The following is a 17,755-nucleotide window of genomic DNA, read 5'->3' as shown; positions in this document are numbered from 1 at the left end:
AGCTTAGGTCTTGTTCGTGCTTGTTGCTAGCAGTGTGGCTTGTCCTTTCTTGTGCAGCATGTGATGATGGCTGGGACTAAAAGGATGCGTCTTTTCTGCCTACCAGTTTTGTTCAATGATGTAATTGGGATGCATCTTGGACTGGATGTAGTTAGGAACTCCTTTTCAAACGAGATAGAGGAAACATGCAACTTATAAAGGAATTTGCAGTGCCCTCGTACAAACTCTTTCCTGGAAGTAAGCCCTATTGAATAGACTTGAGAAGGATTCTGAGCGGACCTGTTTAGGATTGCTCTCCAAGTGTAGCATCTTGATCCTGAACACATGTAATATTATATTAGCCCGCACTATCAAATTAACACCCTGACCAGGATATAGATCAGTCAAGCCCCATCTCATCAGATTTTGGAGGGTCAGCCTTCATTAATAATTGGATGGGAGACTTCCAAGGAAAACCAGGGTTGCTATACAGAGACAGGCAATGGCAAATCACCTGTTAGTCTCTTGCTCTGAGAACCCCATCAGGGGTTTCTATAAGTTGGCTATGACTTCAAGGTACTTTTCACCACCGCCACTGTTGCCAAGCAGCCCCCTCTCCCACTTTGAGGCCTGCCATGAACTGTGTTGGAGTTTCCCGCGTTGCTGTTTTACTGCTGCACCAAAGACTGCCCTGCACGTGTGCACCTTTATACACGTGTCAGTTTCCTGCCTGTTTGTTTATTATCCTGCCGCTGCAATGGACTGTGTTAGTTTCCTGAATCCATGTCTGGACAACTACACTAAGGACTCTCTTTCTGGGCAGCCTTGCCCAAGCCTATATCTGGACCTCCCTGTGTGTGTTTGGATTTTATTACACGTGTGCTCCGTGCCTGCCTTGCCATCCACCACGGGCTGTGCTTGTTCCCTGTTATGGACTGTGTTTTATGAGCTGTCTCCCTGCCTCCATGGAAGCCTGCCTCACCTGGGCCCCAGCCGCGCTGTTAGCAGCCAGGTGCCAGACGGGGAAAACCTCCAGTGAGCCTGACCAGGCATCCCCTGGCCAGTTCCTGCCTGGGAGCCTCCCATGAGCCAGTCATCCAGCTTGCCCTCGCTACCGGGCAGCCTGCTAGCAAGCCCCAGCCGTGCCCAGCCAGCAGCCATGTTCTTAGGCAGCCAGAAGACCTAGAGAAGAAGCCTGCTTTGGGAAGCCATTTCTGTGAAGCGAGCACACCATGTCCGCAGCGAGAGAACCTCGCCCCGCTCTGCATATCTTAGGATCTGCCCCGGAGAAGAAGCTAAGTGCTGACCATCCCAAGCACTTAGAGAATGCATCTCAAAGAAGCCTCCGCATTCCAGAGCTGATGACATCAGGACAAGCCCCGTCCACTGGAACATCCATTCAACACGCCCGGATCTCCCCCTCCCTCCTTTGTCCCCTCTTCCTAAGGTGTCACTATAACACAATCAGATTACTAAAGTGGCCCATCTAAGACATTCAGAAAACCATTAAGACCTTTGTTCCGACCCGTGAGAACCACAAGGTACAGCACCAGCACCAGGGTACGTTTTGGGGTATTTAAGCTGGCCGCCCCGGCCACATGGTGCGTACGCCTTCCCTGTCCAGACCCCTTGCTGTCTCTCTGTGGATCCAGTGCTGGCATTGGACCACCTTGCTGCTGTGTCTCTACTCCGCTCCAGGATTGTAAGTATATCCCTTATCATCGTGGGTACCTGCTAATGCGACCGTCTCTGTTTTCCTACCTCTATGTTTCCTAGTTCTTGTATGTAACCTTGTATGTGTGTGTGGCATACGCCACATTACTAGTAAAGACACGTCGTATTGCGATTTAGTCTGCCTCTTTATTACGTGAGCGTCTGGAGAAGGGACCTTGGTATAGATGGTTAGATCCGTGCTAAATTTAGTTCTGGACTGCTAAGCTAATTCCCCATTCAAAAGAGCAGTTCCTGTAACACCATCACCAATTTAACATCCTTGTGATGCTGGCATAACATGCTTTGTGACTTCAGATCAGTAGAACACAGCAGAGAGTATGGGGTTAGATCAGGGGGCACCAATCTTTTCTCCAGTGAGAGCTACTTCAGAGTAATGGAAAATAAACTGAGCTAGTCCTCCCTCCCCTCAGCATGTTACCATACCAAGTTTTGTTCTGTTCTAGAACCTACCAGAAATGTATTTCTTTAAAACATTTGTATCCCATTTTTCTACCCAAAATAGACTCCCCAAGCCAGCGAACATTAAAACACTAAAAAACAATTTAAAATGGTTCAAACAATTTAAATTCAAAATCATGTTTAAAATAGTATAAAAACTGAATAAACTTACAAACAGAGAGGAAGGCCAATAACTGTCACTGGGAGTATTAAAGACAAAAAAGTCTTAATGGAAGACAGCAGTAGAGGGAGGACAGACAAATCTCCCTGGGGAGGGAGTTCCAAAGTTTAAGCGTCATGACTGAGGAGCCTTTCTTGAGTTGCCCTCTGTCTTGCCTCAGATGGTGAAGGCCACTGAAGATAACTAGAGAGAATGGGTAGGCTCATCTGGAAGACGGCAGACCTTAAGGTATGCCGGTCCCAAGTCATATAAGGCTTTAACAATTTTTAAAATGAAGTTATCAGCTAAGCAACAGAAAAATCCTATAGAATAAAAGCTTTTTTAAAAAGGCCTGGAACATATTTTCTCGTTTTTTTCCAGGATAGTCTAGGGGATACCCTAGTTACATTTTAGCAACTGAGCTACCTCCAGAAGACACCCTGGGTTAAATGGTCCAATGGTCTGAGCTTCACATGTTCATAAGGATTTTAGTCCTGTGGCACCTTAGAGACCAACAAGATTTTCTGAGTGTAAGCTTTCGAGAGATAGAACTCCTGAAAGATCCCAGGATCTCCATTCCTACACGTATCTGAAAAAGGGAGCTCTGACTCTCGAAAGCTTACATTCCGAAAATCTTGTTGGTCTCTAAGGTGCCACTGGACTCAAATTCTGCTGTTCTACTGCAGACCAACATGGCTACTCAACTAACTAGCCACTTGTTCATAAGATATACTTTGGTTATGCTTTGGGGCGAGTTTTGACTTTTCTAATGTACATCATGAAAACCCAGCAATTTGATTTTACTACAATTAGGACTGGATGCTATAAAAGAATGCTAGTACTATATAGGACGATGGTCCACTTCTCAGGTCTCTCTAAGACACAGTCTGTACACAGACTCAGTGGACTGTTGTCACCAGGGCTTTTTTTCTGGGAAAAAAGGTGGTGGAACTCAGTGGGTTGCCCTCAGAGAAAATGGTCACATCGCCGGTGGCCCCGCCCCCTGATCTCCAGACAGAGAGGAGTTGAGATTGCCCTCTCAACTCTCCTCTGTTAGGAGATCAGGGGGCGGGGCCACCAGCCATGTGACCATTTTCAAGAGGTTCCAGAACTCTGTTCCCCACGTTCCCCCTGAAAAAAAGCCCTGGTTGTCACTATCCTCAGCAGCGTGCTGAGTGGTACACATATGAATGTTTCCAAAGGCTCGTTTGTTGCAATGGCAGCATCTCTATGACAGCAAAGAGGCTCGGAGCATCAGGAGGCTCTGCTCTCTGAGATAGCGTTGGAGGTCCAGGGTTTCCTGTCTCTTCTTTTCTACCCTCTGGGATGTCAACTCTCGCTTTTGCAACTCTCGCCATTTGGCAGCTGCCCTCTCCTTCTCCTTGGTGTCCTGTTCCTTCTCTGCAGCTTTCAGATTCTTCTGCACAAATTGCATTCTGTTCCTGAGCAGCTCCTATAAAAAAAGTCATGAAAGAAAATTAAAATGTTGTATGCATGTAGCTGCTCTTTATATAAAGAGCAGAAATGCAGTAAATGGGGATTTAAAACACCAAATGTTCTGCAAATGAAAGGGCAACTGAATGAATTTGCTAGTCTTCACAATGTTTATTAAAATGCAAAGTTGGTATTTGCCCAAATCAAAAAAAGCAAGTTGTTTCTCCTTAAGGACTGAAAGTGTATGTGCAGTGGCTAACGAAAGAAGTTTGCAAGCAGATATTCCAGATTTTCAGTAGTCCCCACAACCAGCAGAAGTACAAAACACTACGCACACTAAATAAGCATATGTAAATTTTGTGTAATAGTTACAGGTGTTGCTGAACTGAATGTTTATTAGATAAGGACTTTGGACTGTTGTTGCAGAATTTTGATTAAAAGCTCTGCCCCATTGATCTCATGATTTCTAATTTGTCCTACAACCTGTCTTAGTACTGGAGAGCTCAATTCCACCATAGTTCTTAACAAAACTCTGGAAACCACTCTCACCTATTGAAAAAGCCCAGAACATACTAAGCAAATAAAACAGGTTTTAACTTGCTTGATGTAATTGATCTGAGAGCGCAGAATCCAGATCTTCCTGGGACAGAACTAGGGATTTTCTTGTTATGCTGGAAAAGCACCCTGCTTGTGTTTCATGCATGCCCTCTCCATATGATAAGACCTTTCTGAGAAGCTGGAATAGGGTAGAGTTAAGGGAATAGATCTCACCAGCCTTTTGTTCTTGTGATCATCAACACTTTGATTGTGTTCTGTCAGCTGCTTATCTCTCTGCCTGCACTGTGCCTTTAAGAACTCCAGCCTTTGACTCTCTCTGTTCTCTGCCTCCTCCTGCAAGCAGGACTCCTGCCTTATCCTCTCTGCTCTAGCAACCTGCAGCTGTCCCAGGCGCTGCAGGGTCTTCTCGCTGTTCTGCTGCTGCTTTGCGGAGAGGTGCCAGCTTCTTTGGAGCAATTGGTGCCTGTTTCCAAAAAGAGTAAGAGAAAGTAAAGCACAAAGGAAAGCCCACCTTGCAGACATGTCCAGTCTTAAAAGAGAGCAGAAACCCACTTGTCAAGTACAGCTCCAGGCACTCCAGTGCACTGAACAAAATATTAACATGTTGCTTTTGCCTGCCTTTCAGCTCAGGGTGGATGGTAATGCGGAATATGATAGGAGGGAAGTATTATAGAGAGGGGGTCTCAGATGCTTCACTAATGAGTTAGGGACCATAGACTTCACCACGATGTTGCCTTGCATATTACTTGTTGTTTTGAATATGTACTCCTATATACTATCTGTGCTTCATGTTATCTAACATCAGTCCTTGAATTAATTATGTTCTGTTTCAGCAGTTCTTCAATTTTGTATTGGATCCTTGCTAATGCTATATCTTTGTAAAATCCTATGACATTGTTTATGGAAATGTCCTTGACACTGTATGGAAATGTCTTGATACTGATTGTACTAATTTCACACTATGTAATCTGCCTTGAGTCTCAGTGAGAAAGGTGGACTATAATTCACATAAACAAACAAACAAACAAACAAACAAACAAACAAACAAAGTGGAATATAAAATTTTCCTTTCATGACATCTTGCAGTCTCCAGTTCTGCACTTAGATCTTAAGTCCATGAAACTCTTCATGGATCTGGCCATGAATAATCCCGAGAAACCGCTCAAGTGGATCTTGACACAAATCTGGGAGTATTAGATTGTAAACGTGTGGCAAAGACTTTTTTTTTGTTAAAAAAAGTTGTATCAACTGCACTGGCTTTCAGTTTGGGTCTGGGCCCAGTTCAACGTGCTAGGCTTTTAAAGCCCTGAATGGCCAGAGCGTTCTGACCGTCTTTGCTTATATGGACCTGCCTGTGGATTAAGACGGATAGGCATTGCCCTGTGAGCTGGGTGCGGCTGAGCAAGGGTGTGCATCTGGCCCAAAGGTACCTGATGACTTCATGCCCTGAGTGGGGATTTGAATCTAGATCTCGTGGGTCCTAGGCTGGCACTCTAAGCATTACACCACACGGGTGCCATTACCTTTTCTTGTCGCGCAGTAGCTCTTTTCGCATGCGTTCCTCCTGCTGCTTCTGCTCCTCCTTGAGCTGTCTCTGCTCCCACATGTGACGTTTAAACTCTATCCTCGCTGTTTCTCTTTGACTGTCTGGAGATGCCAATTTCGCTGCTGGGCGCTGAGGAGGGAAAGCTCTCCATAGTGGGACTAGTTTCTCCTAAGTATATTCACCTCCTATTGGCTTTTTCATCAAAGCGATATTGTGCTTATCAAAAAAGTTGGGCCTGGTTGTTCAGTAGCCCGACCAGACAAGCATGGGGAGGGGAGGGATTTCAAAAGGTATTTAAATCATTTACACTCTCCAATCTCCACCCATTTGCTTCCCAAAGCATATTTCAAACTTCATTTTAAACCATAGAATGTATGACAATTAATGGACACAAACAACCAGCAATAAAACGATACTAAAATGATAGTGTAAAAATAGTAAAACAGTAGCTGCAATAAACAAATACTAAATGAACAAATACTAAAACAGCAGCGGCATTTTGATTGACAGCCATTTTTTGCCATGAATGTTGGCAGCAAGCTAATCTGTCAAGGGGAGAGGAGAAAACGAAATGCTCCACAAAAGGCCTGGTAAAAAGAGATGTCTGTATATGACTGTAATGATTTCAAGTAAATGTGTGCATGTATCTTTAAATGCTTGGTGACACTCTAAGCTTAGTAACTTAGACAAGGTGAATAGCTGTGGCAAAGATGTTTCATATTCAACCTGCCAGAACCAAAAAGCCCTGTCTTTTGTGGCTGTCCACACTACCTCGGATAGCAGGGATGCAAATAACAGGGTCTCCATGAAAGTAGGCAGGCAGGCTCATAAGGAAGAGGGCAGCCCTTTAAATACCCTACTTCCAGACACTTTAGGGCTTTAAAAGCCATTTTAAATTGTGCCCAGAAGGGACTTGGCAACCCATATACTTATTTTAATACTAGCACGAGATGTTCCTACTAACTTGTATCAATTAGTAGCTTTGCCACAGCATTTAATACCATCTGAGGTTTCTGAACAGTCTTCAAAGGTAGGCCACACACACAGTCCATTGCAGTAGTCTAACCCAGGTTTGATCACAGCATGGGTAACCCTAGCCGAAGTACCATAGGCAAAATATCCTTACCTGTATGGCTGGTGCACTGTAACTCCTCCTCATGTGCAAAATGGATTCAATAGCTGAACTGTCTTCCTTCAATGACTGGTCCGCCCATTCAAATGCAGCGTGGACTGGGAGAGTGTCTGCAACAAAGCGTTTCCTAGGCGGGCTCTGGTGGGAGGGACGGGCTGAAGTTTCATTCATATCGGACTGGGGAAAGGCTGTTACAGAAAATCTTCATTACTAGGGTGATACTTTATTAAAAAGCAAAATCAAATGGCAGATTTTATTTATTTCTCAGAATCTATTTCCGTTTTCAGACCAATGTCATCTCCCAAAGTATCTCCCATCAACTGAAGTTCTACACATGGCGCTGATGTCAGGGGCTACATGTAAATAAAAATAAGACTCGGGCATAAAAGCTAAAAAAACTAGACGCACAAGGGAAGGGGGATAGCGACAAAAGGCAGGGGAAGGAGCTCAGCCTGGCAGGGCCAGAACGAACAGGTGAGTGGGTAGCAGCTGAACAGGTGAATGGAGTTTTTTTTTCTACTTCAGATTCCAAACAGGAGTGCTCTTCTTTGTTGGGGGTGGGGGCAGTTTCCACATGCTGTAATTATCCTGGTTCCAGGTTTTCCATGTCCTCAGTACACCGTTTCCCAAACCGGCTTTACTCTGAATTTTTTGAAAGCACACTTTCTGAAAGGAACGGTCACATGTTCTTGCCCTGCCAAGGTCCTGCCAAAACCAGTGCCATTTTCCCACCATCAGCCCGTGCAGGCACCGTATTCCCAGCATTTTCTTTCTGCAGTGCCACCAGAGGGCTTCTAGAGAGCTTTTTTAAAAAAAGCAATTGATGTAGTGGTATAATGTTATATTGCCACTTAACTACTCAAATGTTAATAGAACCATTATAGTAGAATCACTGTGGAGAATGTGTGGAAGGGAATAGTTGGGAAAAAGACAAAGGAAAACTGGATGGGTAAGGTCACGTGCTGGGTGTACAGACTCATACAAGAGCAGCCATGCACCTTGCACCTAGTGGGAGGTGCAAGGGGGTGTGCCTATTGCAGGGATGAAATAGGTAGAGAAAGACAGCCCAGTACTGGTAAACTCAGAGAAAGAATCACTCTCTCTGCTTTCCTCTGATGCACCTCAAAAGGGACAGCCAGTGCTATCCAATGAGCCTCTAGTGGAATGCCTACGTGCAGCAACTAAGCCTCCCTTTCAGTTGCAGATAACTGGAGGCTTGTCTGAGTCCTCGGAATTTATTATTGGAGGAGGGAAGGCTGCACATTAAGTGGCAGGACCTATAAGGAGAGAAAGGCCAAAGTAAAACTTCAGACAGGACCTAAGAACAAGACCCCAAAATGGATGTGGACTCCAAAAGACAAGAACAAAGAAGTCTGGACTGTCAATTCTAGCACCCAGTGAATATTCTGGTATTTTCAAGGCCTGTGTTTGTTTTATCAGCTGACCAGTATATAATTTCAATATATGTTTGAAAGTCATCAGAACTGCCTACCTGCCCTCTGCAATCTCCTTCACGACTTCTGCCTACCTTTCTGTGTTTGCCAAGGTATGCATTTGTCCGTGTTGACAGCTACGTCAACTGTGGTGCCAGTGCCTTCTCTCAGATCTTCTAAAGCTCTCTCCTTCTGATGAGACTGAAAATCAGAAAAGAACTCCAAAAGCACATCAAGATCGGACAGTGATGGACACACTGGAATTTGCCTTGTGCTGTTGGGTTGCTTGGGCAAGATCTCTTATAGCACAATATTTTGGTTATATTTATGGCAGTATAACTTCCCTAAACATATTTACCAGATGTAATGGGTCATGATAACCTACCTCTGAACATAGTTCTAGTGTGCAAAATATTGTACCTGGTTGGGTAGTGTAACTTTGCTTTCCGACTCTTTATGGTACGTTAAGTCTGCCAAGTTCTTTTCTTCCGTCAACTTCCTGCCACCTTCGTTCTCGTGACCTTCCAACACTGGCAGCCTCCCTCTTGACAGCTGCTCTTCTATCTTCCTATTCAGTTCCTCCTTGGTCATACTAGTTCCTGGGATCAAGGTACCATCTAGTTGTGGTGAAGTTATTGGGGACCTAATATGGTCCCCAGCTGGAAAGCAGAAGTGGCAGAGGGGCATGTGGGGAGAACAGCAGGTGGCGCTGCCATGCAGGACCTTCAAAGCATCACTCCAACAAATGCATTCCAAATGGTTCTGCTGGCAAGATCCTGATGCTCGGTAACCAGGCGGCACAGTGTAGGGATAATGTGGGTTCTGCTCCACCAGCGTCTGCCTGGCTGCTAATGGCATCTGGAGCTCAAGGACGATGCGTTCACTCAGAGGAAGAGGGATCCTCACTGCCTTATCTGACGGCACTTCCTTAGTCTGACCATTCCAGAAATTTACCAGCACTTTACTGTTTTTAAAGGCTGAAAAGAGAAATTGGGAGAAGGGGGTTACCTTTTAGAAGTAGGCACAATCCATTGCTCTGGCCCTTTCTCCAGTATGACTGTGGCCACCAATGCTCCATGGAATCCTGAGCTAAGCAGGTTCCCTTCTGTGGATGCCCTTCACCAGTAAGTGGAGTATCTCAGAAATTCTCAATGGCAACTGGGACAGATCTAGATCAGCTGCTCCCTAAGGTATATAAGTGGGGCAGGTTTTGTGTCTTTAGAGTGTAGATTGGAAAAAAAGACATCTGCAAAGGAATGCCAGCAGCCGTACCTGAATGAGATGAAGCACTCTCTGTGACCTGAAGGACAGTGCCTGGGCCATATCGTTCACCTTTCTTCTCCCATGGAGCTAGGACTCTGTCTCCTGGAGCCACTGGCTGCCACCTGGCATCTTCATGATGGATGACATCGTAGAGTGGTGTTTCTTGCGTGCGACACTCAGCCTTAGCGTTGGGAGACTTTTTAGATCTCTCAAACACAATTAGAACATGTTCTCTGGAGCCCTGTGAGATGAAGTCACAAATCTTGCAAGTAAATATGTGAGGTGCTGTAAAATCAATACCCGCCCCCCAAAAGTTCAAATGGAACAACTATGACAGGGAATTCCTAAGCAGAGTCACACCCATCTAAGCCCACTGAAGTGAATGGGCTTAGACGGTGTTACTCTGCTGAGAACTGTGCTGTTAACCCAGCAGCCGGCACCAAATTTGTGCAAATCATCAGACCAGACATATGATCAATCAAAGCATCCCCAACATATTCTGCTTTCAGTTTTACAAAGACGGAATCCAGATATGTTGGCAAAAGCATGCCCGTAGGATCTGAATGGCATTGCTGGGCTTCTTTTATGTGGCAAAGTTGGGTTTTCTTATTCTGTTCCTGCCTGGTCCCTAATTAGCTAGCACCCTCAACTGTACGACTATACTACAGGGATTCAGAACAGTGGACATTCCCTAGGATTTAATAGGGACATTAGATTCTTCTGGTACTACAGACGCTGATTTTCACACCCCTGCTCTATCAAGTTAATTACAGTATTATTATACCTTACACTCTTACTTTAAATACCCCTCCCACCTTCTGTAGGAATAAAACCCTATATACTTTCACTTCTAAATGTATATGAAGAAGGGAGCTATGACTCTCAAAAGCTCATACCTGGGAAATTTAGTTGGTCTTTAAGGTGCTACTGGACACACATCTTGCTCTACTATAATACGATGCACTATCTGTTGATGTCAATATGATCCTACTAGGGTAATTTCAGCATCATTTAACATGCCATGTTTAAATGCTTTTGCTTTGTTTTAGCTCTGCATCAGATCTCTGCTTGTTTTCAAATTCCTGCAATCCAAACCCTCTTGCATTGTTTATTGGATGTCCCAGCTATTGCCTGTATTGACTTGCACTGTGTGCAATCTGCTCTGAGTCTCGGTGCAAAAGACGGACTGTAAATAAATAAACATGTGGACAGATTTTCAAGTCCTGGGACTGTAAGTGACAGTTACAGGTTTCGTATTAAAGCACCATCCTGCATTCTGAGGTACTCCTGACAGGTGAAGCAGTGCTATAAAGGATTCCGGTAACTGTGACAATGAGACTTCTAAAATGGCATTCCATTTCCCGTTGATAATTCTAACTGATAATTAAACAGTATTCCATATGAATTTGCAATGCTACTTGACTTCAGATAATTTCTTTGCTTTCTAAAGAAGAGTTCAGCATGATCCAGGGTCACCAGATCCTCGCTGCAGGATTACTGCCTGCATTTCCTCCTGGGCATCTGCTGCAGCTGAGAAACAGAGGCTGCTGCTTTACCAAGCAGAACCTGATAGCTGATGCTTCTTTCTCCAGGGCCGTTTTCACAGGGCCCCGTGCCCGGAAGATCGCCTGAAACTCACGGCATAAAAGTGTCTTCCTAGCATGATTTCCTGGCACAATCCCGTTTAATGGCCCTTTTTCTGACGTCATTGGGCCATTAAAGGGGATCGTGCCGGGAGATCGTGCTAGGAAGACGCTTCATGCTGTGAGTTTGCACGATCTTCCAGGGAGTGTGTGAAAATGGCCCAGGTCTTACATCTTATGCAGTGGCCTATGGCTTTTGATATTCAGCTAAAGTAGCGTATTAAAATGAAACAAAGGCTTGGATTCAACAGAACATGTGCATTGGTGGAAGGATTTCTGCGTGCAGAGTGTGGCTTTCTCACCTTTGCCTTCCTGATGCACTCCAACATGTCCTCTGAAATGTTGCTCCGTGGGGCCTCTTGATCCCCAGGACTAGCTTTTGAGCGTTTTAAGGAGCAGCAGAAGGTGGGAGGTGAGAGAGAGTCATGCTCTGCAGGTAAATAGCCTTCTATCCACAGAAATGCTCCACTGGACCCAAGCCAAAATGTTGTACACCCAAGTTAATGTTCTGTTTTCCCAAGTAAATGTTCCATTTCACACTTTCATTATTTGTTTCTGTGTAGTGTAAAATCTTCTACCACCAAGAAGCTTAGCTAGTGCTTGAAACTACTTTATGGTGGACATATTCAACCTCTACATAAAGCCTTAAGGAGAACTCATTTGCAGCTATGGAGTTGGATGTCACCAGTATGCAGATGACACCCAACTCTTTATCTTGTTCTCCAGGTCCCCACAGGATGCAGTAGAAATCTTAGATTTCTGCCTGACAGCTGTGGTGAAACGGCTGAATTTGAACAAATTGAAATTGTATCCAGACAAGACAAGAAGTGATGCTTGTTGGGAAGGCAGAGATCTTGAAAGACATTGTACTCCCCACTTTTGATGGAGTTTGTCTGACCCTTGCAGACTCGATTAAGAGCCTAGGGATTATACTGGATCTAGTGCTACTACTAGAAAACAAGTTAAGGCAGCCGCAAAAAATGCTTACTACAATCTCACTCTAGCCTGGAAGATGGCTTCTTACCTTGACACAGCTGATCTAGCCACCTGGATCCATGCTATGGTAACATCACAACTTGACTATTGTAATGCTCTATACATAGGTCTTTGTCTAAGTTAACTAGGAGGCTCCGGTCGGTGCAAAACGCTGTAGTGCAACTGTTATTGGGAGCAAGCAGGAGCATGAACATCACCCCCATTCTGCAGTCACTCCACTGGCTACCTATCAGTTACCATAGTTCAAAGTATTGGTTATCACATACAAAGCTCTTCATGGCCTTGGTCCAGCATACCTATGGGATTGCCTGCCTCCTTACATTCCTCCATGGCAACTTTGCTCTCTAAACAGGGTCTCCTACAGGGTGAAATCAACAGCAGCCCATACACAGGCTTTCTCTGTGGTGGCCCCTACCCTGTGGAAGTAGGTCATGAAAGCCCCCACTCTCCTAGCTTTCTGCAAATGATGGAAAGGCTTTTGTATTGTAGGTAGGGGGTCTCAGATGCTTCGCTAATGAGTTAGAGACCATAGACTTCACCACTATGGTGCCTTATGTACTATCTGTTGTTTTAAATATGTGCTCCTATGAGCTACCTGTGCTTCATGATGTCTAATGTCAATCCTAGAGTTTATTTACCCTATGACACTGGTTATGGAAATAAGAACAATGACATTCGATTTATATACTGCCCTTCAGAACAACTTAACGCCCACTCTTGAGTGGTTTACAACATATGTTGTTATTATTATCCCCACAACAATCACCCTGTGAGGTGGGTGGGGCTGAGATAGCTCTGAAACAGCTGCAACTGACCCAAGGTCACCTAGCTGGCTTCAAGCGGAGGAGTGGGGAATCTCAGATTAGAGTCCCGCCACTCTTAACCACTACACCAAAATAGCTCTACACCAAATTTTCTTCCCCTCACCCCTAAAGTAGAATTTATTTTATTTTATTTTAATTTAAGCAATTTCTTTATTGGAAATTTAAAATTGCCTTGATTTAAATCAATCATTTAAATTGTCTATACACCCTGCTTCAATTAGATAAAAGTCCATGAATCCTTAAGAATAATTTAGCAAAGATTACACCAAATTTTCTTGATATAGACTGTACTAATCTCACACTGTGTAATCTGCCTTGAGTCACAGTGAGAAAGACAGATTATAAATGACATAAATAAACAAACAAAAAATAATATCGCAGTGGTGAACTCAGTGGTAATTTGGACACCACTCAAAGTAAATAAGCAATATCAGCTTTATTTCTAACTAATTGTGTGGATCCCCAAGAACACTTATTGGCTTGAATGTAACAAATGGAGTCAGTTGGTGGAAGCTGTCACACATCAGGAAAAGCAGATCAGGCTCCCATCCCCACTCACAGTTGTCCAGGAGGCACTATGAAGTGGCTGTGAGAGTGACACAGAAATAGGTCATCCAGAGCAGTCTCTGGCCCTGAGACAGTCTTTTTGCAAGGGGCCAAATTTTCATCGACCTAGATACCATAACTTCTACAAAAATGTTCATTTCCCATAACAAAGTAATGTTGTCTGTTCCAATCACTGAAGGCCCTGATCTCTGTGCCCTGCCTGTGGGCACCCCTGGAGCATCCCCAATTGGACACTTTGAAAAGTGGGATGCTGAACCAGATGGACCATTGGACTGATCCAGCAGGGCTCCTCTTATGTTCGTAAGCAGGGCACACAGGAGCTGGATACTCTTAACATTGATTGCATCTTTAGAGTTTCCCAAAAGATTCTCATAGGAGATCCAATGAACACGTAGAATCCCTCAGAGACAAAAAGAAATGTCAAGTACAGAGATGCTCTCGGCCCTTCTTTCTATAAATAAACTTACCTTCACATGCCGGACGACACAACCTAGATAGAAATACCCATCTGTCTTTTTTCTGGCCAGGACTCGGATCCCTCTCTGCAAGTCATTAGTCTTTGGGAACTGGTCCACGAAATCCTCCTTTGCAGTGCTCCTCAGCAGTGAGGGAGGGGAATCCAGGCTCCACATCCCCAAAGGAGAACTGTAGAAAGTAACACATCCTAGGAAGAATGAGACTCATTGCTCCAGACAATTGGGATTGTCCAGATTGATATAACTCAAGGACAGAGAGCAAACACAAAAGTAACTGGTTCTTCAGTTCACCCTCCATGATTAGTAAAGATGATTGATAGATCTAAAAAAATCCACATATCTTAAACTTACCATGTAGTCGTGTGATGATCTGTTGGCAGAGAGCAGCAGCAGTGCTTACTGATATGATCAGGATGATGGATGCTTGCTGTGCCTTCAGGATTAATCTAGAAAGAAGAGTGCAGAATCATGGAATGGGCCACCTCCGCCAGTACCTTGCACTGGGAAGACCTCATGAGCTTTTCAGTCTTTCCCAGCAACTAGATTCCCTAGGGCTGGTTCACATATGTATATCCATCATTTTCATACATCACATTTTTATCCTGCCTTACCTCTAAGGAGCTCATGTGGCATCTCCTGTTTCATTCTTGCAACAACCCAAGTTGGTTAGGTTGAGAGTGTGTGACTGGCCCACCAAGCAAGCTTCTATGGCAGAGTAGCGATTAGGACCTGGATGTCCTTAGATCCTAGTCAGGCTCTCTAACCACTATGCTACATTGACCCTAATAGCAGCTTGCATGAGGGATAAAATGCCATGCGACATTTACAAGGAATGAATGAGTCTTCCTAGCTCTACCACCACAGACAGAATGGTTGTTTCACCCATGCCTACCTCAAACACAATATTTTTCAATGGAGTCAAGTTCACACATTTGCTTGAAGGGTAAATTAAGTGTATGCGTGAGCCAAATTAACTTCTGCGTATTTATTTTTCAGTTACCTGATCTTCAGTTTCATCAGAATTGTAGGTGATCATTTGAAAAGAACCTCCAGACTCCTTGGCTATTTTCTCCAGTGTTTCTTGTAAGCTGTTTTTATTCTCCTTTCCACTTCCTACTAAATATACAGTGTGCAATGGGCGGGCCTGCCCAGCCTCCTTCAGAAGACCACAGATTTCTTCTGCAGTCCACTCAGGCAGCCCACTGGTGAAGAGATACACAGCCTGACAACTGGAGTCTTCCAATGCTGCTGCCATAGCACTCGAGACGCTGGCCTCGTTCTCACACTTAAGGGCTCGGATCCAGGCTGCTGCTTCAGCAACACTGGCAAGGGAACATTTCACCAAAGTCTTTTGCCATTTTAAAACCTGCAGAGGAAATTTAAGGATTATGTACTATGAAACAGATCACCATGGTTGCACATTTCAGAGATTGCCCCCAGTAGCCTGGTCTGTGGGTGATTATTGCTTTAATTCAGAGACTGGATCACTGGCCAGAGTGCTTGAGTGGCAATTTATTTCATTAGATTTATAGTCCGCTCTCCCCACAAGTGGGCTCAGAGTGGATAACAACATGCCCCTAGAGAAAAATAGTTCTTTCCTATTAATTTTATTGTGACCTACCCAATATATTTTTATCCTGCCCTTCCTCCAAGGAGCTCAGATTGGCCTACGTGGTTCTCCCTTTCTCATTTTATCTTCACAGCAGCCCTGTGCAGTAGGTTAGGCTAAGAGTGTGTAATTGGCCCAAAGTCACCCAATAAGTTTCACAGCTGAGTGGCTTCAAGTGGGCAGCCCTGTTGGTCTGCAGTAGAAGAGCAAGATTCAAGTCCAGTAGCACCTTAAAGAACAACGAGATTTCCAGGGTATATGCTTTCAGGAGTTCCCTTCATCTGATACAAGTAGGAAGGTGGGAGGGGTGTTGCAAAGAAGTCAGGACACAAAAGTACAATGCAAAATGTAATCAGCTTGATTAGAGTAGGGGAGAAAATGCAAAAATTGCTGCATAGGGATTTGAACCTAGATCTCCAGCTAAACAGCACTTTTAAGTTTTCTGTTACCTTGTTGTTACAGCTGACAATGCTGAACATGGAATCTGTTGGTTTGCTGGCCAGTGAAAAGAGAGTCTTTATGAGGATTTCTTTTAGGATACTCATCTTGGAGGGTATTCTTTCCAAGGCACAGATCAGAAAAGTCACATTCTGTTCATGGATATCAGCCGTTATGGGGAAAGTTACACACTGAGGGGAAAGCCAAGCCATTTCTGTACTGAAAAAAAAGAAAAAAAAAGTAACTGATCACCAGTGCGTATTCAGGCAAGTTTTCAACATTGGCTTATCAGATTTTCCCCAACAATATTCTCAGATTTCTTTCACCCTTTATCACCTTACCTAACTCATGTTATCAGAGATTTCCCTATTTCTTTCCATTTCCCTACAAATTTGATATGATACTACTAATTTTACTGCTTTATTAACAGTACAGCATTTTTGCACACTTAGCAGTGCTATGGGGAATTAATATGCAGTTGAAAAAAATCACAAGCAGTAAAGAAATCACAAGCAGCAGACAAATCTAGAGCCCCAGAGACATTGTAGATCCTAATGAAGAAAGAGAGAAAGAGTACAAGATTCTGAGTTCTTAGAAACTAGAGAGACTGGCTGTGATTCTTGGTAGGCAACCAAAATTACATGTCCCTCATGTTTCAGTGAGAAAAGCATACTATAAATGACATAAATAAAATAAATAATAAAGGACAGGAAGGTTGGAATACAATAGGAAACCAACTTTCCTGCATGGCTATCAGTCAGAAACAGATACCCGCAAGCCAGGAACAGGGCTGAAAAGAATTTTAAATAGCATGTGTGGAACTGGTAGGAGGGCTAGTGTCTGCACACCATTGGATATTGTGCTACAGCAACCATTCTCAACTGGGTTTTCCTGTGAGGTCTTGGGACTTACCTCCACCTCCCTACCCAGGTGGCCAGCTTTTGAGCTGGCCCCTTCAGCTGTGTGTTTAACAGCTACTTCACTGGCATCAATGAGAACCTGTCTATCTCTGTAGCAAACCCCCCAACCTTCATAGCATATTACTGTATATCAAAGGGCTGTTAAAGACAGTAAAGAAAAATGACTTTAACTTTCTCATGGTCAGTCGGCAACCTTCCCCGCGCCCTCCCAGCCTCGCACCCCTCCATCTCACCTGACTTCTTCATTCTCTGGAGAGTTACTGCATCCTTGGGATGTTGCCTAGCAGCCAGGCACTGTGGACGGAACCATCTTCAACACTCGGTGGGGGGAGAGTAAGGAAAAGATCACTTTTATATTTACGAATTTCTGAGTAGTACGGAGCATCCTCTTAATTACTACAGTTAAGACACTCAGGTGAGAACCAACTCTGTCATTGTTTAGGAGAAAGACGTAATTTAAAACACTCCCCTGCGCTCACACGGCTCCCCCTCGGATTCTCTTGGTAGCTCCCAGAGCAGTCCCATCTTACTCCTGAATGGGGGGGGGGGAATATTTGGACAGCCGTGGCGCTCGTAGCAGAAGGAAGGCTGGTGCTCTTTCTTGT

At 44.3% G+C, this 17,755-nt stretch overlaps 1 protein-coding gene across 1 annotated transcript; it reads right to left on the bottom strand.

Moving 5' to 3' along the window:
- Positions 1 to 1,843: 1,843 nt before the first annotated feature.
- LOC129335290 (uncharacterized) lies at positions 1,844 to 17,444 on the bottom strand. The gene is made up of 12 exons (XM_054987727.1): positions 17,384 to 17,444; positions 16,242 to 16,449; positions 15,184 to 15,549; positions 14,535 to 14,629; positions 14,175 to 14,352; positions 9,687 to 9,918; positions 8,835 to 9,391; positions 8,510 to 8,615; positions 6,976 to 7,169; positions 5,827 to 5,978; positions 4,517 to 4,766; positions 1,844 to 3,764 (listed from the first exon to the last, which is right to left on the bottom strand). Exons 2-12 carry the CDS (start codon positions 16,440 to 16,442, stop codon positions 3,540 to 3,542), a joined length of 2,556 nt encoding a protein of 851 aa, XP_054843702.1. The 5' UTR covers positions 16,443 to 16,449; positions 17,384 to 17,444; the 3' UTR covers positions 1,844 to 3,539.
- Between the last annotated feature and the right edge of the window lie 311 nt (positions 17,445 to 17,755).

The sequence above is a fragment of the Eublepharis macularius genome, chromosome 9, assembly GCF_028583425.1.
Source record: "Eublepharis macularius isolate TG4126 chromosome 9, MPM_Emac_v1.0, whole genome shotgun sequence".
NCBI lineage: Eukaryota > Metazoa > Chordata > Lepidosauria > Squamata > Eublepharidae > Eublepharis > Eublepharis macularius.
This window is presented reverse-complemented; position numbering and strand designations above follow the sequence as displayed.